The sequence below is a fragment of the Phalacrocorax carbo genome, chromosome 1, assembly GCF_963921805.1.
Source record: "Phalacrocorax carbo chromosome 1, bPhaCar2.1, whole genome shotgun sequence".
Taxonomy (NCBI): Eukaryota; Metazoa; Chordata; class Aves; order Suliformes; family Phalacrocoracidae; genus Phalacrocorax; species Phalacrocorax carbo.
The window spans coordinates 52,662,435-52,689,023 of record NC_087513.1 but is presented as its reverse complement, the minus strand read 5'-3'; the positions used below and the strand labels follow the sequence as shown (position 1 = coordinate 52,689,023).

General features: G+C 39.3%; 1 protein-coding gene across 8 annotated transcripts in view; it reads left to right on the top strand.

Annotated features, from left to right (window-relative positions):
• Positions 1–26,589, top strand: part of ANKS1B (ankyrin repeat and sterile alpha motif domain containing 1B) — a 444,006-nt gene that overhangs the window by 262,121 nt on the left and 155,296 nt on the right. For all 8 annotated transcript variants that reach the window (XM_064451622.1, XM_064451588.1, XM_064451615.1 and 5 more), the window contains 2 exons: positions 5,604–5,702; positions 18,136–18,288. In XM_064451622.1, the coding sequence (XP_064307692.1) occupies positions 5,604–5,702; positions 18,136–18,288 (252 nt within the window). The remainder of the gene's footprint in view (positions 1–5,603; positions 5,703–18,135; positions 18,289–26,589) is intronic.

Genomic DNA, 26,589 nt, shown 5'->3' with positions numbered 1-26,589 from the left:
GTTCCCAGCCAGCGGACAGTTTAGATGCCAACTATTTCAAGGGAATGCAGTTTGGAAGGATATTAGGATTAGGTGGGCAAGAAGCAAAGCAATTTGGAATGAAGAGGGGGCTGTCTTAAGTGAGCCGTTGAGGATGTGCTTCATAAGTGTCCATGTTCCCACTGGAACCAGCTGCCTGCTCTGTTCTTCCCAGTTAGGTATTTGGGGTGGGAGGGATAAGGAACAATAGAGCTCTTTGATGCTGTTGGTCTCAGTTTTCTGTATCTGACTTCAGTCTCCAAGCATGGATAATGGAAGAACATTCCCATCTGGCCATGCCCTGCTCCCACCTCTCTTAACTGAGTGGCAGGAATGATGATACTCTCAGATACCCCAGCTAACTGTACCAACTCCCAAAATCTCTTTTTTCTTTTCCATGCCAAGTTGTATTTCCAGCAACCCTGAAGACACAAGTGTGAGGCCTGTTGCCCCAACTGCATTCAGATCCCCACAGCTGTGCCTCTGCAGCGTCAGGTCTCAGTCAGCTGGGGTGAGATTCGATGTAAATACAAAGTGTTGATGGTGCAGCAGATCACTACATGGGTGGGCAGAGGAGAGTGTATAGTGCTCCCCAAGCAACAAGAGTGATGCAAACAGCAATGCTACCCCATTGATAGTGTATTTACCTCAGAAGTCATCCTTCTCTTACCCACACCAACCCTGCTCTTGTGCAAACCAGTACACAAAATTTCCAGTACACCTAAAGCATCAAAAGCTTACCAGAAGTTGTTGCCACTTCTCCAGCTGAGCTTGATCTCAATAATGCTGCTTAGCAAAGGAGTTCAACTCAGCCTGGTGGGTAGCAGCTCTTACACAGCTTTAGGCACCAGATTCACTACTTTTCCTCCTCTAGCTCACAGCTGAGCATAGAAAAAAGCTGGGTTAGTTGGTATTGCCAGCCTATAGCCAGAACCCTCACAAATCTGTTTCTTACATAACAAACTTTTCTTTTGTAAGAGAGAAAAAAGCTTTGAATGCAAAATTAATTTTTTTCTTTTTTCACAGTTTTTACTCAGTTTACATAAAGTGATGCATATGCATTTATCTCCCCACTGAGGGTTGGTTTTTTTTCCACAACTTTGTTTCCAATGAAAATCTATGAAACCTCTCTCCAACCTTTATCAGGCTGTCAATCTATTAGCCAAAGTAAAGAGCAAGAATAAGGCCTAAAAGCATATGCAGGTGGTTTGTTCCCCACATCCCCTCCCTTCCAACTTCAGTGGTTTTCAGATAAGTCAAGTGATATATCTTCCAGCTTTTTTAAAGCTTCTGTACCATTTTTATTTTACTTAGATGACAGAACCGAACATTGGAATTTTTCACCATAGGTCTCATGCACAGAAAATATATGAAGAAAGATTAAAACCATAGGGTCAAAAGGGGGCCAGTGAGAAACATACAGTCCTGCTTGCCATCCTAATATCTTCTAATCACCATATTTTATTATCTTCAGGGACAAATCTTCAAAGTGCTTTTGCTCCTGCAGGATGTAGAATGCATATTGGTTTGAGTTTTTAGAATCTTGAAAGTTGTTTTCTTTTGATAGTAAATGAAGTAATCTAAAAATTTATGAACCTTTTGCTTTGATTGGGTTTTAGAGGTCCTTTGAGCTGTTTAATGTATTAAAAATAGGCTATTTTTAATGGAGTCATTTTTTTGCTTTAAATCTGACATATTCCAGATTAAACTGTTTTCTAAAGATTCTTTATATATATATCCATACTTGTATACCTTTGGAATCTGGTATGATGGTCTAACCCAGCATTTTGGGGAAAGGCTATATTAACTTCAGGTGGAGAGCACCAGAGGTCATTTTGTGTGGAACAACCCAAATAAATGCCAGTAAAATCTTTATCTCACAGTGTACCATTATGTATTTTGTTCTGAACTTATTTATAGGAACTATCTCAGATTTTGGCAAAATTTCTGGGTTTTTAAAATTGTGTTGTTTTTCATATGCCTCCAGTCTCCCACATGCAGAGTCGTTTTTCCTTCCTTCTTGAGCCCAACTGTTCTGTGAAACTACTGCCTTCTTACTCAGGAGATTGGCTTCCTGTATGTGCTTACAGAGAAAAATATGATATTCCTGAGAGTTGAGCAGCACCACAAATCCTGGGGGGAGAGGGGAGGGAGGGCAGCTATATTCTTCCCTAACGGGAACTTCAGAACCAGAATCTTCCTAATTCATAAGTAAGACTGTCTCTTATACATTAAAAGGTAGAAACTTGAATAGTGTAAGCTGAACTGAATGAGATCTGAATCTGACCTAGTATAAGCAATTTTGATATATTCTTACTGCTTTAATTCCAAGAAGTAAATTTTCCTTCCAACTAGTTTTTCCTATAGACTTAAGAAACTACAATATCACAAATCCTTTTATGTTTTCATGACATAATAAAAGCATAATAACCCCAGTAGAGATTACTGTCCCATACTTCCTGTTATAAGGACCTGTTCTGTATATAAGCATATCAAAGTTAAATCTTTAGATTCAAATGCTCTAGGTGTCTACTAGAATAATTTCGTTTGGTGAATGTTTCGGCTAACATAGCTCAGCTATTTTTTAGGGCTGAAATAATGTGAAAAAACATTATTGCATTAATATTAACTTTAATTACATTTACCATGTCATCTCTGTAAAGTTAATTGAGGTTAAATTTGGCCCAGCTTATAATAAATATGTGCATGGCAGCTAAGAGCAGGCAGAGAATTTCTCCTCATCTCAGATCTGCTGCAGAAGGATGTGAGGTTTTCTTCACTCTCAGTGTAGGAGCCTATGGAAGGAGACTGGAGGACTGAAAGAAGAGGAATCGGGAAAAAAAAAAGAATCAGGCTGGGATTAAGGGGAGAATGGGAGCAGACACCAGGAAGATAGGAGTAAGGAGGACTGTTTCTTCACAGGCATGTTTGCAAAGCAGACAGCAGCTTTATACTGCTGTCAGTTTATTCCTCTATGTTAAGCAATAGTGGGTATACATGGAGTATCTAAAGTTTCCTAGTTTGCTCTTGTGGAAAGATGAAGAGCTGGTTTAGCTCCACGGCAGGAGACAATGAAGTCTGTTTTACAGGAGGGATGAGTGTCTGCTACCATTGTCACTGATGGTAACACACAGGAAAAGCTCCAAAGCCTGAGCACACTGAAAGACCAGGTTGTTGCCTTTTCAGACAGGGGACAAGGAGGCAGTTCAGGCTTTCCTGCATTTTAAGTATTTGATTTTGTAACCTTGACATACTTCTAGAAATATATAATACCAACTGCAAAGAAACAAAATATATGAACTACTATATAAAGAAAAAGCAATAGTAAAAAATAGTAAAGAATAATGCTGTCTCTGCTATGCAGCAACTTCATGCAAATAGAGAGGATTCTTCCTGTGCCTAAGTGTTAGCTGAATTGGGTTTTAAACATTGCAATATTGGAAGCTGGATGCCAAGGTTAATGACACCAGTAAACAGTGTGTAGTAGCTCAGTGATGAGTGTACTGTGATTGTGTGTAAACATCATGCAGCGATGAAAGGTAAAATCTGAAAAACAGGGAAATGAAGGGAAAGCAATAGCTGTAAACAATACAGCTGCGTTTATTAAAATGAACAAAAATGTATAGTCTTTGTTTTGGCCTGGATCCTCAGTTGGCTCAGTTTGCTTAAATCCATTTACGCTAGCTATTTTCAGCAGCTGGAAAATCCAGACCAAAATGCAAGGGGTTTTTCCACAGTTCTTCCTCTAAGTTTACAGCCTCCTTTAGGTTATTTACAGGAGAAAGGAAGAAAGGGGAAATTATATTTTGTATGTGTTTACCAGGGAGATGAAGGGGGTATTAACCCCACCTCATCACTATCACTGTTTGTACAGCCTGTGCTGCGTGCACTCTTACACCATGTGATCTACTTAAACTGGCACGATTGCACAGCTTCTCCCTTTTGAGCAGGTCTCTGCATGCCCCTGTTCTGAATGCTGCACACAGATTTTTTTCAGGGTATGATTTGCGGACTTGTAGTCTTAAATCATGCCTCTTACTGTGAAATATAATTTTAAATGTAACAGCTTTGCAAAGTTTCCATGATTGCCTTAAAAAGACCTCCCCTAGATTTTGCAGGATACTCTGCCAGAGTAGCACCTGAGAGCCCTCAAGAGTACATCTGTAAACTAATCAGTCCATCTGAAAAGAGTGAAGATTTAGCAGCTGAACAGGGTGAAGTATTCCATATTCCAGTGTGCTTTTTGAAAGAAAACTATGTTGCTGTGGGACAGGAGATTTGATATTCAGAAGGAATTCATATCCATTATTAAGCCCTGATTCAGCAAAGTATTTAAGTATGTTCTGTTATGTGCCTATCAGCTTTTCATTTTGCTGCTGCTTAAGAGCTCTACTGAGTCAGAAGCAGCAAGCCAAATGGGAAGGTGGAGATGAAGTTTTTAATGGATTTGCTCACATAAAGACTATTTCATGATGATGTTAATGAGTACAAAGAATAAGAATTCTTGCTTCTAGCAAATTGGTGTCATGAGACTCCAACAGAAGTAAGAGTTTTTTTCAGGTTTTGCTTACAACTGTAATAGAAGCTTTTTAAAATCAAAATTTAAAAAAAAAAAAAAAACTGAGGTTTTGTCTGAAATGAGGTAGTCTAAAAAAGCAATACAAGTTTGCCAGCCTACTTTGAACCATCTTGATTTGATCCCTGGCTGCAGTTCCTTTCTTGAGCTACTGTTGTGCCTCCTGTGATTCCCAAGTCACTGCCAGCTATTCGAGTACCTTAACCTTCAAATGCTGAATTTACTATCTAGGTGGTGTCAGAGTCCTTGAACTGAGGAGTCCTGTTATCCTGTTTGTGGAGCTGTAGGTCCTCTCCTACTGGTAGCAGCTCCTAAGAATAGAGGCTTGAATTGTGGAATCTTATTATATGGACTTTTGTGGGCACTTATTTTGTGTACTGTTTGAACAGATGGTCTTTTTCAGCTGTTTGCATGCTAGAAGTTATTTGACCTGCCTGCAATCAGGGAGATAGAAGCAGTGATGGGTAAAATTAGGATTGCGCTGGTACAGTCAAATTCAGGGGGGTGGGACTGTATGGGGTTTGTTGATACCACTCCCTCTCTTTGGTTTTTTCCATCATTTTACTAACAAGGAACTAAATATTTTATCCTCATCCACTCTGCTCATCTTATTCTGTGCTAAGTCTGGAGAAAAAATGAATCTCATATGTAGCTGCGTGAGGTAGGAGGGGAATGAAAAAATGAAGTTTCTGAACATTTCTCTAGTCATGTCCTTGGTTTCAATCAAATGAAAGACGGTTCACATCTGGTATTTGGCTTGAGTGAGAGCTACAATTTCTCCACTGGCAGTGCTGCCAGCAGTATAGTAATTGTCCATGAGTTCAAGTGCCTTCCACTGTATTTTGTCATCGTGAAAACGAATGCAATCATCAGTAATTTATGATTCTTGTCAGATACTGTAAGTTAAGCAAAATGTTCTCTTTTAAATGCAACAGAAGGGCTTGTTTCAGGCTATTGAAGTCATCTGCTATTTTTTCATTTTTATTCTACCTTTGTTTTCCATTTTTAGGGAAGCAATGTAATGGAGGACCAGGATCTCTTGGAAATAGGAATCCTTAACTCTGGACACAGACAGAGAATACTCCAAGCAATCCAGCTTCTCCCAAAGGTACAGTTTCTGTTATTATCCAAGTGAGGGAACTAACACTTAGAGCTTTCACATTGATTAAAACACTTTTTTGAATAGAGATAAACATAACTCTCTACTGTTTCTGTAGACAGGTTTTTTGTATATGCAAATGTGGCATAACATAATGTCATTGTATTGGACTCTCTTTGTATAGATGCAATTGACAAACAAAGCAAAGGAGTATAAAATCTGTAATTTGAAGTGTTGGCTGTTTAGAATTTATTTTAAGTCTTTTTGGCTTTTCAATCTGTTTATAGACTGTCATTACATATGTGTAAATAAGGCTGTCAATGAATCCCAGATGTTTGTCTTTACATAGCAGTTGGCCCAGAAATACTTTGTCCCTTATTTAAGTATTCTTAAAAGCCTTGGATGAAACATTGTTTTCCTAAATACCTGCCTTTCATGTAAGATGCGGAGACTTCCTGTAGGCTTCAATTAGATTTGTTGCTGTGTACATGAATTCTGCTTCTCAGCTGTGGACAGAATAACTTGCAGTCATTTTTTCAATCATTTTTGGTGCTGCCTGGTTTAAACTGTAGATTTTAAAATCAGTGATAGAAAGCGATTGTTCTTACATTTTACATACCAGAATGTATCAGTGGAGGCTTCTACTTGCATTCCAAACAAGGATAGTGGGCCTAGCATGAAAACTCAGTATGCAATTTTGTAAAGGTGTATGAGGAGAATGAATGAGGAGAAGCAGACACCAGTAAGGCTTACAAGGCTGCCACATGTGATGCAGTTACTTAGTGAAGATACTAGGGCAGGAATAAAACCTAGTGTAAAGTGTGTGGAGTGTTCTGGGAGCAGCATGTGTAGAATAACTGAGGTAAATAGAGATTAGTCTGCTTGCAGTTTGATAATATGGAGAATGAGAAGAGTTTAATTAAAGGACTTTTCAGTCCAGACAGTGAGGCTGACATTGCTGGAAGAGGCTTTTTGATGCATCATGGCTAATTGGATGGATCACTTGTAAAAGCGAACAAAGGTTTCTTTTGTCTGAGGAGAATTAGAAGTTGTGAACAACTTCTGCATCTGGATGGGTTAATCAATCCACGTATACTACAGTATGAGTCTGTGCACTGAAACACCAAAGATTATTAAGGACAATAATATTCCACATACTATATTATACAAGTGAGATAAACTGTGCAAGTAGTAGGGTATATAATGGTAGCACTTGATGAAGTACAATAGATATTTAAGGTTTAACTATGAATTTATGAATTTTTCAGCAATGCTGTCATTCAAACAAAATTTGGTAATACTAATCCCTGCTCTCAGCGGATGTATTTTTTCTGGTTTTCATACTTCTTAGAGAGATCAGTGTATTCTTGGTTAAATTTTTCAAAATTAATGAACGGATTGGAGACTGGATTCTGTCATAAAACTCCAACCAAGGTCTTTTTAATGTGTGCTTAATGTGAGAAAGGAGGACAGAATCAAAATCTGGGGATACTCTTGAAATCAGCTGAGAACACGACAGTTATGCAGTTACTTGGAAGAATTGGCGTCTTCTGAACCAAAGATAATTAACACACGCAGAACAGCTTGAAGCATAGGCTGAATAATGGTGAGGTAGTCTTTAGCAGCTTCCCTGTTGAGCCAGAAAAAAAACCAGTCTTTAAGGACCACATTTGTCTTTGATGCAAGAATGTTACACCAAAACAAAGGCAGTTGAAAGCTGAAGCTGTGCATCACACTGCTTCGCTTAAATGACTCAGCAACACAAGAGAGCTTACATAGTAAAAATACATAATTTCCTATTCAAGACCAAGTTCTCTCGAAGGCACAGCTGTCAGAATAGTTATGGGGCCAAAAAGTTGGGATCATGGTAAGTTTTAACTAATGTAACCTACCCTTGCTGTATTCACAACAGCTTGCTGAAGGTCTAAAACACTTTCACATCCTGCAAGGAACCATGAAACATTTCTGTAGATCTATTTGTTTGTTGATAAGTTCAGCTCTGTCATCATGCATTCAAAATAGTGCATACCATCTAAATATTTTAAGATCCCAGACCATACTTGGAGTCTCACTAATTTGAATCTCATTAGAAAAAAAATCTTTTAGTTTGTTTGTTTTGAACATGTACATCTTTTCTGTTCCTCTTTAATTTAAAACTTGATGACTCCATGTGTTTTAGTACTTAATAACATTGCTGATGATGTTATTTTTAGCTTTACTATTAATGTTTCCTGTCTTGTGATACTTTTTAATTCAGATTTTGAGGTGGAAGTTAAGTGCTTTAAAAAACATCTATGGAACAACGCTTGCTTAGAGCTATATACTCAGGCAGTATTGAATAAGCTTAGAGGGTAAACATCAAGCAATAAATCTATTGTCAATGTTTTAAAATACTCTTTTTTTAAAGCTCTTTTTTTTATTCTCATCAATATTAATCTCTGCAACCTGAAAATTCAACAGGCATTTAGTGGCTGAAAAGAAAGACTGGCTTTTTTTACTCATAATTGCTGGCTTCCTAAAGTGTAATGAATTTCTATATTTCAAACACTGGTAGCCTGCTTAGGAATCAATTTCTAGAGCTTAAAGTAGTTTTAAATAGGAAAAATCCCCACATATCTATCCAGACAAAGATGAATTAATCATTGTAGTTTCTTATGCAGTGTTTAACCAGTATAAAAAGGTATGTTTACCCAGATTACTCAAAATATTTTTCCCTGATGATTCTGTATTTGAGGAGAACATTTTGTAAGAGCGTAAACTGGTATATTTGTAAGAGATGAGCAGAGTTAAAATCTTTCAGTTTGATTTCTGCTTTTCAAAATCAATATATTTTCTCTGATTGATCACAATATTTAAAAATACCCTTTATTCTTGCGGGATTAGAGCTAGTAGCCCAAATTCTCATCTTGCACTAATGTAATTTAAGTTATTCAAGTTTCACATTAATATTAACTAGGGCACTTTATGGCTTATTATTATTAAATAAGGTTGAGACACTCCAGTAGAAATATAATTTGTAAAGTTAATTCTTGAAGTGGAAATACTTTATATATGACATCACTCTTAGAGCAATTTTCATAGCAGAGTTTGATACTGCATTTAAGATTTTTTTTGTGTGAAAAGAATGAAATTAATGAATGTTTGGAGAAGGATTTTGTATGAATTTCAGACATGACAAGAGGTAGAGACAATGTCTAAAAAATACTGAAGTTGCAAATACAAGGACTTGAGAAAAAATCAATAGTGACAAAATAGTTGTGCGCAGGATATGCTTAACTGACTAAGACAATAATAGCAGTCATGGTATAACATTTGAGCCACACATAAGTGACGCAGGAAACCTAAGGAGCATTGTCAAGTTATTTCGGCATCCAAACCTATGTGCAAGTGACTTCTCAATGGGTTCCTCAAAAGCTAAAATGTTTTTGAAAGTAAGAATTACCATAGCTTATCTGAGAACTTAGATAAGAAAAAGGATTGTTTTTGTGTGGGATGCTCAGTGTATGGCTGCTTCTCCCAGCGCATAATGGGAACACATTCTCTCATTTGACAGATGGAAGAAAGATGTTAGCTGAAAGCAGCTTTCTCCTGGCTTCAGAGTTATTCTTAAAGTATGCAGCTTGTTCCTTCCTGCATGGAGAGGTCTCAGCATAAAGCAAATTTAGGAATCCTGTAACAGTGATGTGCAGGCAGCCAGCCTCTTTCCCAAGTGCTTTGCAGAACCAGACAAGAAGTAGCGTATGAACAGGCTATGAGCACATGCTCTCTGAGAGTAGTGTTATATGAGCAGTAAATCTGTGCTTCCAAAAAGTGCTGGATCTATTACTCATATGTAACTCTCTTTTGTGCAAGCGCAGTAAGTCTGGCATCTAGGTAAACAGAACTACTGTGCATGTGCACATTTACTATGCTGTGTATGTAACATAGAAAGACCACATCGTATGTTTGCTATTGCTATATTGCTATAGGCTTGGACATCCCAGAGCTTATCAAGCTGATTTGAATCCTGGTGTTTCATTCTCTCCCATTCAGCACAGCTAATAGGGAGATCATTCCAACTTCCATTCCTAAAGACAGTGTCCGAACTAGGAGATGCTGGAAAGTAGATATCATAAATCATACTTATGACCCTTTCTGGGTATGACTCCTTGGTTCTGGGTCTGCTGGAAGTGAAGATGAAAAACAGAATTCAAAGGAAGTGCATTCTACCCTGCTGTTTTTCCTCCATCTAATGCTTCTGGGAATTACTTTCCTGATTTGGAAGGAGGCCGCTCACCTGCTCATTGCACTGCTTATAAGACCTTTAACAATAAAGACAGAAAGTGTTAGAATCTAGCATAACACATGAACTTTTCAACTCTGAAACACAAAGACCTAGTCTACATCATTTAAGTAATGCAGCACAATAGGAATGGATCAGTAAAACAAGGCAGTTAGAAACATCCATGCTATAGTTCAGGGTGGTTAGTTCAGACTAGCTTTAGACTGCTCCATAGACCAAATGTCCCCTTCACGCATGTGCTTCAAAACTGTCTGATGGAAGCAGTCTCACAAACATTTTCCTTCTTAACTGAGCCTACCAGTGAGCCACTCTAGACACGACATGCTGTCATTTATCTGTATCATGCAGATAACAACAGATGTCACTGGTCTTCCTACCATTGCCCATACAGTAAGTCTTATTTCTCTTCCTGCTTTTTTTATACTTTCTTATTTGTGGTTGACTCTGCAACGCCTACTGCCTGCTCTGAGAATAGTCAGCAGACAAAGAAACATACTATAAGAGAAGAAGCACTATTCTCTTTCTATGGGAACTAGACTAAGATGACAACCTAAATGAGCCGTCTTTGACTTTCTGCACATCTTTGTGTCTAAGAAAGGAGACATGGACAATTGCTTTCTGGGCGTATCTGCTGGTGTGGCTGTTCTGCCCCGGGCCTTCACCCTTCAGGTGTTCATGAGCCCCATAAGCGCCACTGATGGGATCCACATTCCCATCTGCAACCTGTCTGAAGGCAGCTATAAACCACAAAGACTACCACTCAGTTGTCCCACACCTTTACTCACTGAGGCATATTTATGAACATATTTTCAGGTCATCAAAAAGGTCATCTGTTACCCATATGGTCCATAACTCCAGCATTGGATTCAGAGGGAACACTAGCATCTTCTCTACGGGCAGTAATAGTGTTAGCATCATCTGGATACCACCTGCCTCTTGGGAAATGTTATGTACCCTCTGCATCACCAGGTCATGAGACCATACATATCCAGAAATGGAGCAAGTAGCCAGTTTAACTGTAACTCAGTCACATGCTGTGTGAAAGGACACTATGGCTTTCGCCATCTGCCTGCAAGGTAGCAGGCTGCATGACAGACTGGACACATACATTTCCAATGTTTCCCAAACTATAGCTCTGGGGTGTGTTCTGCGCAGCCCCTGCATGGACACAGTTAAGTCATCTTAACTTTTTAACAGACTGGAATAGCAAAGAGCAGTTTCTTCAACATCCATGAGCACAGCCCTCTGTTCTCTTTGAATCTTCACAGATCATCAGGGATGGCACTTGTCTCCAGGCTGCTGCACCTTCCCAGATGAAGGGAAGACCACCCAGGAGGGACTGGAGTAAGACGAGGAAAACGTGATTAACACTGACTGTCTTTTGCAGTGTATCTAATGCAATGGGAATATTACAAAGAAATGGATCTCTGTCTCCTTGGGTCTCCTTGAATTTCTGTCCCCGCTCCCACCTCCACACAAAGGGAGTGGTGATATCTTCATGGCCTCTGAGGCTTACTTGCTTCCCCATTCACTCCTCAGTGCCACTGGGTTGATAGATACGTTCATTCTGCCTACTGATGTGTGGCTGTTAACTCCTGTCTCCAGTACCATCTGGAAACTATGCAGGCCATTTCACTATTAAAAAAATCCAGTTGGAGCTGCTGGAGGATGATGAGGTGGGAGGAATGAAAGGCTAACAAGGCCTATGTAAGTGATTGCCATGACTTGGGGAGGGAGGAGGAGTAAGACTTGAAGACAGCTAGAGATTCAGGGCTGCCTAGGTCAGAGGTTAGTTTTCTGTTACCTCTCACCAAGAAACCCTTCTCTATGTCTTCCTCCCACTCCTCCAGAGACGTAAGAGCTTTTGTCCCATCCCCTCCCACTTTTCATCTATCACGAGAAATTATTCATCTCCCCTGTGCCTATGCCTTTGGTTGAAATGCTCCATTCAGAGAATGATTCTCCCCTCTCAGTCTTATGGTGGACTCTTAGTACATTGTATTCAAGGCACTGTGCCCCAGAGGGCCCCAGCTGTACCTCTTCAGTCTCAGAAATGATCTTTGCCTGCACAGCACACCATCGCCAAGTTCTCTGAGCTGTCTCCCATGCAGAGGTTCAAAGGTCTCCAGAGAGACACCAAGGTGGCCTCCAGAGGTGCCATGAACAGTCCATGGCTCACAGTTGCTGCTGCCCAGCCCCTGAGAGCACACTTGCTAGGAAGACATCCAGCATTAAACAAAAGCTAAAAAATCATAGTGACTAATGACACAAACATTTTCCTGAGGGCTAGCACAGCCTACCATGGGCTAGCAATTACAGAAACTGGTCAGTGTGGCCTAATGAAACAGGCAGGACCAGCATGTGGGAAGAACAGAAGAGGTTCCAGCAGTCACCAGTCTGTTGCAACTTGAGCACCTAGGAAGGCACTGCAAGAATGAGATACCTAAGAATGCCTCTCCATGTTATCTGAAGCAGAACAGGCAGAGCTACTCAGGATCCAGCAAAGGGTGAGAGTTTGACTTCAGAGATGTCAGTCTGTGCTAATATCGAGTTTTTGAAAGCATGCCTATAAAGCTGTAGCTCTAAGCACTGAAGTACCAACAAATATCCACAGGATTGCTTTTAGAAATTATACTCATAGAAACTCTTGAGATCAAAGGCCATAGCTTCCATGTAGTCCACAAATTCCAGATTTAGGTCTTCTTAAGATTACATTATATGTACTTGAAATGTCCTGAACTGTTGCATACCTCATCCTCAGTAATACTGAATGAGACCTGTTCTTACCTTGTCCCAGACATTGTGTCTGATGACGAACTAGGAGGTCTTTCCAGTCTTCTGGATGTGGCGTCTATTTTCCTTTAAATTCAGCAGATAGATTCCAACTGCAAAAATCACAGAAAAGGTGCCTATTGCAATGCTGGCAATCTTAGGTAGGAAACTTCAAACTCAGGATTTACAGTTGGGGCAGGATCCTGAATCAGGTAGTACTGTGAAGTGAATGTGCCTATACTATCTTTTTATAGTAAGCTCCACAAGAAGATGGAAGGCTTTTGATTACCAGAAAGAGAAGTCAATTATTAGAACACAAGCGTGAATAGTTAACTTTTTTAATATGTGGCAAGGTAGAAAACCAAAAGGTTTAGATACAGCTCTTGCTCACCCACTGTGTCTTTGCAGGCAAGTCCCTGTTTTCAATCAGTGGCTTTCTCAACATCAGTGAATGCAAAGTCTTCTCAGGTCCTTAGGGAGTTGTGCCCATTCTCTGTGAGAGCTGCCTCTCTGCCCCTGACTGCAGGCTCAATTTCTGCACAGGCACGGCAGGCACCAGCTCCGTGTGGTGCCCCTGTGCCCACCAGGCCCTGTGATCTCCAGAAGTGTCACTCTCCCCAGCATTTCCTTTCACCACTCCAGAGGAGGAATGATCTCCTCTTCCAACAACATAAGTCCAACTGATCACGTTTGTAAAGTACATAATATATAACAGACAACTCACAGAGACAGGAAGAAAATGAACTGATGCCCACCCACCCCCATTACATTCACTGAGAATTACTCAGATTGATAGTTGATAGTTTCATACAAGTTCCCAAAAGTGCTGCTTAAATCTCTCAGATAGGCCATCAGTTTAAAAGAAAGCATTATGTGCTTGCTAAGACGATCTTACTTGCAAACCAACACAAGAGTAAATTCACTGTAATCATAGCCATCGTTTAAAAAGCTGCAAAATTCAAGTCATCTCTTCCTCCTTATGCAGCAGATAAAAGGCTTGATTCTAATACACGCAGTGTTGAGATCTACCAGGTAGTGATACTACCTGTGGAGAAAATAGCATTAGTTCCCCATCTGTCTGAGAAGGTCGGAGAAAACTGGTAAGAATCCATGTTAGTGAATTCACCTTGGTGCACATGTGATTACTCTGAAGCTCTGTTTGTGTTTCTTTGGCTACATTTCAGACACAAAACCTCAAGTATGTTCATGTAAAATACGATGCCAATATAGCAGTGATGCACCTGTAGAAAAACTGATGTACAGACAGTCTCTTGTAAAGGATTTCTCAGCCCATTAGGATGCTACTTGACATTACTATTTTATTATGAGAAACAGCTTTCTGGCTTCTGCTTTCCATTCATTTCAAAGGAAGCAATACCAGTAATAGATCAATAGGACCTAGGAGAGAAATCTGCTATGGTTGGTGTCTTCTTCCATGCTTCGCTTATATCATATTTTCTTAAACAGTTCTTTTTCTATAGATCTTATGGGCTTCATTCCTAGCCTTTTCCATAGTCGGTGTGCCAAAATCATCTGCAGTGAAACAGCTAACACCGATATTGTTCTTTAGAGATAACAACTGAATGAACTAGTAGCAGTGTCTGCAGAACAATACTGCCCCTATTTATGAGCAGTTAATATTTGAAAGGCTGTCATGACTTGAAGCTTAGAGATTTTATACTGCTCTGAGTCAAAGACTATGTACATAGCTGCTTAGATGTTTGACACCACTGCAGCATGTGTTGTAGCTGGTGCAAAATGATTGAAATATTTTACATGGAAATATAGTCAGTAGACAGGAGGCATTTTTTCTTTAAAAAAAAAAAAATCAATCAGCAAATAGCATCATCAGGGAAACCTGCAGGGTGCAAATGATCAGTGAGAGGACTCTAGGATGGTGGTGCAGTATAGTAAAGAAATACAAACAGTCCAAGAGCCATGACCTATTAATGGCTGGGGTAAGATGCAACTGAACTACAGCTCTAAAGCTCTAAAGTAAAGGCATAGCACTTCCAGACAGATATTTTGAAGTGGTTTCTTTTTTATTTAGAAAATCCATAACATTTTATATGAAAAGCAGATACTAGTAACGATACTGTCGTGCCTAGATAACCAATCTGTCTGTCAGTAAATATATGAAAGGAAAACATTCAGCCAGCTATGAATGGCAGTTAATAAGCTAGTTGATGTTATTAACAGACAGAACAAAACTTTCCATACAAGAGGACAGACACTGAAAGTTTATTAATTTTCATATATTAGACATATTTTAGAAAATCTGTTTTGAATAAGAGATTAGTTCTTGGTTCGTGACAAAACAAAATACTGCTTTTGTGCTGAAACTGCTGGCAAATATTCTAGTTCTGAGATAAATTTTCTGTGATAGGAGCAGCAGGAGGGGGCTGCCCTGCTGGGGCAAGTGGGCTGGGAGCTGAGGCGGGACAGTGGGGCAGGCAGGGAGCACCCGCACAAGGCAAGTGGGGCAGGGATGGTGGCAGCAATCGCAGACAGCCACGTCCCAGGGAAAATCCTCAGGGACAAGGGTGGGACCAGGTCGATTCAGGAGGGCAACTCAGTGGGTGAGGATCAGCAAGGTGCATGGCTGAGGTACCTATGGCACGGCTTGGGTGAGGGTCAGGGACATGGACCTGAGCTCACGTGCAGCTCCTGCAGAAGGTGGGGGTGGCTCCAACCAGGCTTCTTGCTGCTCTTTTTCACATGGGTCTGATCCAAGGCTATGCAGCTGCACCATCGCCAACACAGCCTTGAACACAGGTAGCCAAAACTCTGGGGCAGGGAGAGGAAAAATGCTTGCAGGCCCTGCTGCTGCCCCAAACAGGACAGTGTTATTTTATGTAGGCTATTGAGTGACCCAATGACAATTTTGTCTGTTCGCACCAAATCCAAAGAGTGAAATTGTCACATACATCTCAGTTGTTCCCGGTCTTTTGCTTATTGGATTGTTCACCTGTGTTTGCTTGCCTGCAGCCCTTTGAGACACGCCATAATAGAGTGATATCTATTTTAACAACCCTTCTGATGGAGATCTCCAGTGGGAATTGAGAATTCAGAAACTTCCCACGCTGTGTTTGCTTTTTATAGAGGCCGATGGGTTACCAGAATTGTGGACCAGACTGCATGAGATTTCTCAAATCAGAAGGTCAAAAAAAAAAAATCATGTTAGAATCAGGATTTATTAAACATAAAGATCAAATGGTAATAAACAAAATAAATAATTTGCATAATGTGGCCCATCTGGATACATTGAAAATTGTTTTGAAAGTGCTTCGCTTTCCTTTGTTAGAGCAAGAAAACAAAAATACCTCACATCTTTCAAAAGTCGTGTGTTCCCTGTGGGCCCTGTACATCTTCTTCATGTCTTATCTGTGTTAGATTTTTCTTCTTCAGTTTATCAGGTCCTTTCTTTTCAAGTATCGGTTGTTTAAGCACACCTCATTTCAAATCAGCTCTTGAAATAAGCTTCCCAAGAGTCAGAGCTACCAGGGTCCTCCAGCATTTTTGCAGCCTGCTGGACAGACTACTGTCAATCTAAAATTTGAAGTAAATCTGAATGACAATCGAAGAATTTGCCATGCTTTTGGCATCTAAGAATTTCATTCTGAATTGGGATGAAACTAAATTCCAAAATGTCAAGTTCAACAACAAAACTGAACTCTCACTTTCTAATATGACTCCTTTGTTACAGAAATGACCTGAAAGGCTACAATTACCGCTGTTAATTACAGGAATTTCTCTTGTCTCTCTTTTATGATTTAAGATAATAATTTCACTACATCATTTAAATATTTCCATTAATATTTTATATCCAACATCTGCAGCAAAAGACCAAAGAGTAAACTGTCATATCCACAATGCAGAGTGCCTGCATCACTCCTCTCTGATACTGCAAGAAACCAAGATCAAGATCATGACATGCTGGCTTTCTGCACTTGAAGAGACAGATCAACGAACACTACTGTGGCTTTCAAATGCAGACTTTAATTTTTTTCTCTGCTTTGAATTCAAATCATATTTCAAATAAACTGTGAGAAATAAATTGGTTCAGGCAAGATATTAAGATCAGAATTTTCTAATTTATAAATTACTTTGTCACTTCAAACTTAAGCTCAAACATTATGTTTCTGTCACACTTCCCTTGTTTCTCCGAAAGTAGGAATGTACCTAAGCAGGCAGAAATGGGAGACTGGCTTTCAGCATGTGCAGTGTCACTCTTGCACAGCTGGGGGATCATATGCAAAGCATAAGGTTTCTAAACCTCTAAAGGTTCTTAACAGTTTACCAGTTGGGTGTATTATCAAGTTAGCAATAGTTACCCTTCTATAGAAAGACAATATGCATATAATACCGTTGAAAATGGAGGCTATTGCATAATTTTTTTCTACTTCTTTCTACTTCTACTCTGCCACTATTGCAAATTACTTTAAAATTCACAAAAACAGTATGGTGTAACAAGCTGCACAGGTAGAGGCTTTATACATTTTTATCTTTAATGGCTAGTTTGAAAATCTTCACTTGTGTCACTGAGAGGCAATTGTGAAAGAGAAATTGCAGCTCTTTACCTCTTAGTAGCTTAACAAAATTCAGAAAAATAAGATGCCAGTGGTATTTCTTTGTTTGTTATGAAAACAAGATTTATGTGATTATGCTTTCTGTGACTGTTGTCCTATATGAATGCAGATGGTGCGCTTCTGTGTATGTCATTCTATCAATTCCATTCCAATAGTATTTGGTTCAGTTGTCCAATCTCAAGCAACTTTACAGGCAGAGAGCAATCTAAAATATATTAAACTCCCAGGAGTTCAATGAAAAATGTGTAACCAGGTAGAGGAAAGACACTTTTTTAAGCCTCCCCTGGGGGCAGAAAAATGTAATGTGGCTTCAACCATTATAAAATATCAGATAACCTTCTAGGAGAGATAAATTAGGAATAATATAACCAAAGCAATGTGTTTCATTTGCAGTTTGATACCAAAGATCCATTCCTCCGTCTAATTTCTTCTCCTTCTGTGAAATCTTAAGTGCAAATCCAACATTTTTGTGCAGTCAATATATTAATAATGTCTCTTTCTCACTCTTTTGCCTTCCCTCACTTATGGATTCTCTGATGTCTAGTAAGAATTGAACTCATGCTACAGTCTTAGTACACTCTCATTTAAAAGGCAAGCAGACATAAGAAAAAGATCCATTGAAAACTAAGTTTTATTAGTGCTTTTGCTCACAAAATCATTTCATGTTGTACTAATTATTAGAGAATGTTGATCAGAGAATAAGATAACTCTGACCCAAAGAAAATAATATAAATAACTGCTGTTCTGAAAGATGTTTACTGAATATTGTCAGTAATTCTTACTCATTCTTGTTTTTCAGATGAAGCAGGTCGGTCACGATGGCTACAACCCCGCCTCTGTAGCTGAATGGCTGGATTCCATTGAACTGGGTGACTATACCAAATCCTTTCTAATTAATGGCTATACATCGATGGACCTTGTGAAAAAAATCTGGGAGATTGAATTAATTAATGTAAGTTGATCAATTTCTAGCAGTAGTTCCTCCTAAAGACATTATAGTACTTTCCCTTACATATCAAAGAGAAAGCACAAAAGCAAATTGCACTACAAATACTGTCATCAAGTACTGTAAATGATTACAGCTTTCATGCCTATACCTGGGTTGACTGTACCCTTTGCTTCCATTTGCTTCGCTGTTGTCTTCAGCATGTTATTCAATCAGCATGATTGTGTCACCCATTCAGGCTGCTGAATTACATTTTAAAATATATTTTGGTAGTTTATAGCTGCAAAGCATACGTCTTTGCTTTTAAAGTGCCTAACAACAGCACCTCTTGTAAAGATGCTTACAGTTTACTTTTTCCACATGCTCTGGCTAAGTTAAACATAAAATAAGGAAACCTTAAATATAGTTAATAAGTTACGCGGAAGGAACAAAATACTTTATTTAATTATCACTTTTGCTTGAAACTTCCTTTACATGGGACAGTTAAATTAGATGCCTGCATATGGGCAACCATAAGCTTTAATGTGGACTGCACTGCAGAGTAATTTGAATGAGATGAATTTTGTACTGTTACAGTGAAGACATTGACAGTAAAGCTTTGCCAATGGAATTTTCATGTAAGTTATGTGTCTGAAACTGAGTTGTTCCCTTTTATAAAAGATAGATGATTATAGCTTTGGATCTGTTGTGGCTTTTGAAATCGATTGTATTGCCAGTTTATCTGAACTTTAGGGTAATCCCTACATGGAGAAAAGCCTAATGACATATTTTATTGGCTCTTCAAGGACAAAAGGCTGTGCTCTTCCTTCCCATACAGGAGATTCTGCATCTCTGCCTCTATTTAGTGCTGAACTTCCAGAACAGTCAAAAGGCTACCAGTAACCATAGGCAATCAAACATAAGATAGAGCAGCTGACATAGCTTTATACTGGGAAAAAGTTCCCAGTGTGTCCCAGGATGGAGAAATGGAGAACATACTGATGACGCAAAGCCATGTTTCAACACAGTAACCGGTGCAGGAGGCACAAGCAGGTATAGCTCAAGACCAGTATTTAAAGAAAAGGGAAAGAAAAAAAAAAAGAAAAAGGAGGTATTTCATTAACTGAAAGACAAAACCGCCATTGCATGTTAGAATTTCTTTTCTTACTGTCACATTACAGTTAATGCTAACTAGCACAAAAACGTAGAGTAAGAGTAAGGACCAAAATTTGCCTTACATGCTATGTCTGTTGCATTCAATGTATGTTGTAGGTGTATAATTGAAGTCAGGATATGATTGATGCTATTACGGGTGTCTGCTGCTAAGCTATTAATGACTGTGAGTCTTTTTTGTATAAGTGGATGGAATTTTAATAAGAACTGGGGACCCTTTGCTCCGGAAGCTAATATAGATTAGCAACCAGCACCGAGTTGAAAAAAGTGGAAGCCTCTGCTCCCATTGTCTTCTGTAACTTAATTTTGCATCCCAAACATTTTGCCATAATCAATTTGGAAACAAATTACCCTTTAGCTCCCCCAAGTGGATCATTAAAACCTCATTAAAGGCTTGTGGTTTGATTCCAAACTTGCTTAAACTTATGAAAAGGGAAGTACCTGCACTTAAGTTAATAGGAATACACTCCTGTAAAATTAGTGTAAACCAGACCAGTATATATCCCTCTAACTTTACAGCTAAAGTTACTAAACAAGAACATCATGTTCTTGTTTAAGGCCTGTACTTCTTCAGAAAACACTCCCTTTTGCCATGAGTTGCAAGAAGAACTTGTTAAACAGTTGTTTAAATATTTGTATAGATACTTATAGAGATAAATATTTCTCCCACTGGATCCATTATTGGATTATGTTGTTCAGAGAATAAAATAAAATAAAACAGTTCTACATTCTTAGAATTTCTGTTTTAGTCCAGTCAGTATCTATTTAATTCCCACCAATCCATAGTAGGTAACTGTAATGAAATAATGTTCACTGAGAAAATCTGTAGCTTAGAAAAGTATTTATTGTTATTTTTCTGTTTCAACTGAGGGGAATCTTTCAGAAACAGACAAGAAATTGGTTTGAAGCATTGTGCAGTCTGGCAGAACAAGATACTTATCTCTGACCAGCAGGCCTGCTGTCTGAAATCAAAGGTCCCACTTCCCATTCAGGTGATGGCAAAAAAGAGCTTATTGCAGAAAGTTTTTCATAAAGGAATGCATAAAGGTTAAAGCCACTAACTCTGGAATAGGACTCTTGACTTGAGTAGGTCAGAATTCAGGCACTTTAAAAATAAGAGAAAAAACAAACTCAACATCCTGAAAAGAACTCAGAGTACCCTTGGTTTGGTGGTTCTTGGTGCTTAAGTTGTAGATGGAGCAAGATGTTTCATTTGCACTTAGGCCAAATATGCAATAAAAAAGTATCAAGGGCAACAGATATAACTTTTTCATTCTAGCCCTCAGTTTAAACAGTTGCACCCACTGAATTTGACACAAAAGCAATTCCTGCTTTGGTGCAAGGAATCCCTTAGTTCATATTTAGTGCTTCTTTCCATTAAAGCCACTGGGAAATTATCTATTGCTTCTGGAGGGGTAGAAACAGATTTGAAGGTAAAGAAAATATCTTCTATTAGGTAAACTAGCATAGCTGAAAGGACAGGGGAGAGAAGGGGACGTTTAATTTTTCACAAGCCCTTCTTTACATCCTAAAAAAAAAGAAAAATCTTTATTATCTTCTTTCTATGCTTTTGTCATCAATTCACATGCCTGTGGATTAAGTTCATGAGGTTTTAGGTTTTTTTCCCTAGATCTAGACTAGTAATAAGGTCATCCTTTATCATGATGCATCTCAATATTGTACTGTGAGTTTTACTTATCACATGACTCTGAACTTTCATGTGTGACGCTGACCAAGATACTTTTCTTCTACTTCAGGGAATAAATCTATTCAATTAAGCAAACAGTTCATTTTTTAAAAAACAGAAAGAAGAAAGCATATTCTAAAAGTCTTCATGCAGCTGTATGAAGCTAGCATTCCTAAATTCCCTTTATAAGCTACAAAGGCTGGTGAAAGAAAGGACCATCCAGAGGATGATTCAGGGTGGTTAAATTACGGTTAATTGTCTAGATTGCTTCCTGTCTCTCCCTGCTGACATACAGAGGTGCTAAGGAGATTAGCTTTAGTACGACTGTTGATCTGCTTGAGGGTAGAAAGGCTCTTCAGAGGGATCTGGACAGGCTGGATCAGTGGGCTGAGGCCAACTCTATGGGGTTCAACAAGGCTCAGTGCTGGGCCCTGCAGTTGGGTCACAACAACCCCATGCAACGCTACAGGCTTGGGGAAAAGTGGCTGGAGAGCTGCCTGGCAGAAAAGGACGACAGCCAGCTGAACATGAGCCAGCAGTGTGCCCAGGTGGCCAAGAAGGCCAACAGCATCCTGGCTTTTATCAGAAATAGTGTGGCCAGCAGGAGTAGGGAAGTGATTGTGCCTCTGTACTCAGCACTGGTGAGGCTGCACCTCAAATACTGTGTTCAGTTTTGGGCCCCTCACTGCAAGAAAGCCGTTGAGGTGCTGGAGCATGTGCAAAGAAGAGCAAGGAAGCTGGTGAAGGGTGTAAAGAACAAGTCCTCTGAGGAGGGATTGAGGGAACTGGGTTTGTTTAGTCTGGAGAAAAGGAGGCTGACAGGAGACCTCATTGCTCTCTACAACTACCTGAAAGGAGGTTGTAGCGAGGTGGGTGTCGCTCTCTTTTCCCAAGTAACAAGGGATAGGACGAGATGAAACAGCCTTAAGTTGCACCAGAGGAGGTTTAGATTGGATATTAGGAAAAACTTCTTCACCAAAAGGGTTATCAAGCCCTGGAACAGGCTGCCCAGAAAAGTGGTTGAGTCACTGTCCCTGGAGATTGAGTGGATGATGAGTAGACGTGGTGCTTAGGGACATGGTTTAGGGGTGAACTTGGCAGCATTAGGTTTACGGTTGGACATGATGATCTTAAAGGTCTTTTCTAACCTAAATGATTCTGTGACTCTATGATTCAATGATTAAAGTTAACCTTTGTGAGTTACCCCTTACTCTTACAGGACACTGGAATGATCAGAGCTTTGAATCTTCATAAAAAGAACAGTTCTTACTCTATTTCCAACACTGGTTTACTGCCCTTGGAAGTTACCATCTAGGCAAGCATATTATAAAGCATACTGTGAGGAGAATGCCAAGCATATGAGAGACGGAGAAGGCCTGAGACACCGGTGGTAAAGGCCATCTTCCCTTAACTTCTCTGGTTCTCCAGCTACCTCACTGGCATTAAGAAACAAATTTAATACACTGCTTCCTGCAATTTATTGCAAATTATTCTAGCAAGGTAATGTCTGCTCTAACTTACGTGCTAGTTTGTTTCAGACTTTTATGTATACATATATAGTGTGTGTTTCTTCAAGCACAATTAAGCAGCAATTACTTAAAGCATTTGAATTGGAAGAGTCATTTTAAAATAAGTTATTCATTTGTGTTCCTTGTGAGCTCCCACTGGCATTCTCAGTCCTTTTTCAACAAGTGAGACTGAAATTTAGATTCTCTTTCACTAGTTCATTTGCCATTTAGATCAAGATTTTTTTCAAGATCCATTTGCTTCATTATTTTCTCAGGTATGTGCTTCCTGGGAAGCATTGTTCTAATTTCCTTATCCTGGGTTTGTAAGTATTCAGAATGCCTTCTCCCAGCATTGACTTTCCCAACACTTCCGGCTTTGTCTCCCAGGTTTCCTGGCTCATTAGAGAGGTCTGATTCTGTACTCAGAATCAGATATAATTTATTCAATGCTGTAGCTACGTGGAACTTTTCTGAAATAGATATAATCTTCTGAAAAAAAGTCCACTATGTTCTGAAATCCCTAACCTATCTGAAGTGTGCACCTGTGCTTTAAAGTATAAATGCTCTTTTACATGACTAATCATATTATTCTTGTCTGTTATTCTGGATTACTTACGTAACCCTCCCCCTCAGGGAGTCACTCTCTTCAGGGAGCTTTTACCAAAGAGATTCTTCAGGCAAGATATAAACAGCTTAAAAGCACAAAGCAAGTTATTTATCGTCTAACACACACAATACATTGTAGGACTAATGAACTAGGTATTAAATCAACCCCCACCAAATGAGTCACTATGTCTACCGGGCAGGTAGTCATCACTCAGGTAGGGGAGGGCTGGCCTCTGTTGCTCCCTGGAACAGGCTGATCTATGACGTTGCTGAGTTGCTGTCTTCTGATTTCCCTTGTTTCCTTGGAATTTTATACTTTTTCATGTGAGTGTCGTTGTCCTTGAATCCTTGAGGTGCCAGCTTCCCCACCTTAACAGTCTAACTTAATGTCTGCAACTTTACCTTTCTTATCTTGCATGCTTCCAGCCTGTGCATTCTCTCACAGCTCCTTCTCACGCCCTAGCAATTTTCTCAGAAGAAAACTGAGAACAGTTACACAGCTGCGCTATACTGAAAGTAGGCCTTGAATCACAGATAGCTGAACTCCTGGGAGGAGGGTTACATGTAAGTGGCCTGGTTTACATTTCTTCTCAATTAGTTCATCCTGCACTGCAAGCTTCTATTTTTGTACATCCATCTTTCACATGGATGACTCAGTCTTTGTCTCCTGTAAAATAAATGTTTACCAGATGATTTCTTAAACTCAATTACTGTCCAGATTTTGAGCTTTTGGGGAAGTATTCTTGATACTGTCACTCACAAATTGCATTCCTGGTTTACATTAGGGTATAATGATTGCTGTGCAGGATTAGATCAGAGATACTAGAGAGAGAAAATAGCTACCAATGGACTGCCTTCCATTAGTTTATAACTAAATACCTTGGACCCTCCACAACATCATCGACAGCTTCCACAATTTAAATTCATTATACACTGTGTGACAAAGTGATTCTTCAGTTATATTAAAGGCTGCTACATGATCATTTCATTGCAGCCCGCTAGGTTTTTGTCATGGCTTTTAGCCACAGTCAGCAACTAAGGACCACACAGCCACTTGCTCGCTCCCCCCGGCACAAAGCAAAGCAAAACAAGGAATTCATTCACTACTTTCCATCGGCAGGCAGGTGTTCAGCCATCTCCAGGAAAGCAGGGCTCTATCAAGCATAGTGGTTACTTGGGAAGACAAACACCATAACTCCAAATGTCTCCCCCTTCCCTCTTCTTCCCCCAGCTTTACATACTGAGCAGGACAGTTTTGTACTGTAGGAGTGAAAGAGCATGAAAATGGCCATACTGAAACAGACCAGAGGCACTACCTAACCCACTGTACTGCCTATAAAAATGGCCTTAAACAGATGACCAGCGAAGGCGACGTGGATAGGACAAGCATATTGTGAACTAGCTGCATAGCATTCTTCTAGTCATTAATAATTTTCAGCTCAGGGACTTCTGGAATTGGGCAAGTTCTTCCCAACTGGTCCTATGTTTCTTGCCTTGAATGAGTTATTATCATCAAGCTTTGTGATCTTACTGCTAGTCTTCTTTCCTATGGACTTTATAAATATGTTGAATGGCAGAGGTCCATTCACAGATATCTTCAGAAATTCACTAAGAACCTTCTTCCACTGTGAAAACTACATTTTCTCCTACAGTTTCCTGGTTTAACCAGCTATTTATCCATGAAACAACCTCTTCCTATGGCTTAATGCCATGACTGGGGTTTTTTTTTCTTAAAAGCCTTTTAAGAGTGGCTCCACCAAAAGACTTTAAAAATCCAGGCAAACAAGCAGATCATCCACATAATTTTTAACTGTCTCAGAGAACTCCAATAGGCTTTTGGGATATGAAGTGCCTTTATATACAATCACTTTAATTCTTCTTGGTTGTATTTATCTGTGTGTCCACTACTAGTATGCATTATTGAATTCCTACTAATTTGTCTGTGATGGGCTTAGAGACCGGTGTTTCAATGCATCTTCCATGAACTCTTTTCAAAAACTATCATAAATTTTGTCACCTTCCAGTCATCAGAAAACAAGAAGGTTTTAAGGGAAAAATTACACATCATTGCGAGCAATTCTGCAAGTTCATCCTTGAATTCCTTCTCTATTCATCTTTTCTGTGTTATTGTTCATTTTGGACACTTCTATCATTTCTCCTTTCAGTCATCTCATTTGCAAACTGAAGAGCCTTAGTCCATTTAGCCATTCCATACTTCCAGAAATCCTTGCTCTGTATCTTTTTAATCCTTCTCTGTACAGCTCCAATACTCCAAGTGCCAGCTCTACATGTCTAATTTCGAAGTCAGAATCATTTTATACATACTTAGCTTGAGCCTATAACTCTAAGTAATAGCAACCACTGCATTGACCTTAGTTCTCAAGGCTTTCATGAGGCCTTAGCTGACTAATGCACCTACAGCCTCGGTACAACTTACAGTCTCTTCTTAAAGAACTTAAAAATGGGCCACATACTGTATTTAGATTCCTTGACCAGGTTAGTGTCTCACTAGCAGCCTCCCCATCTAGTCCAGCAAAGCAGATAGCAGCTCCACAGCTTGATTGGGTAATACGTACCAAATGGATCGATTTTGTACTGCGCTCACTTGACAGCTTAATTTCCCATGCTCTGTAGCATGAAAATATACGTTTTTCTTAGGAGGGCTGTCCTTCAGATTCTGTTTGACAAATTACTCTGCAACTCTTCTTCTCTTGTTATTACTTGATTTCCCAAGCGTGCCACTCTGCAGAGGCAGTTTTTGAAGAGGAATGAAACATTACATCTCAATAGCGTATTCCCAGACTTTGCAACTGCAAATCTACAATTCCTGTTCCTTTTCCTCTCTACCTCAGAGCCTTGTGCTATATAACAGATCACTGAAAAGAATTAAGAGTTCTTAGAGCCACAGTCCTTTCTGGTCTCCCAGAGACACTGCTGACTGATAAAGATGCCCATAGTTCTTCCTGTAGTTGCTTTCTAAATGGCTCCAACAGTTTTGATAATCAGAAGAGCTTTCAAGACTGCGAGTCTGCATTAGGGTGTGGGATCTCAACTTATTAGGTATTTTGTTATTAAAAATAACTTCTATAGTTGTTGAGTTTAGAAAATTCTCTGTGTCACTTGTTCTTTCTTCACTCTTTCCAAACATTCAGGAGTACATTACTAGTGTAGTTGATGAAGAAAGCATTTGAAGTTAATTTATGTGAACCAATACTTTTAAACCAGCTACATATATAAACATGTGCACACGCACATATGTGTGTATGTATGTATTTATATATAAATGTATGTAATTGAAAGTAAAGAATTCTACAGCAATCTAAATGATGGACTATCACACTTACATGCAAATGC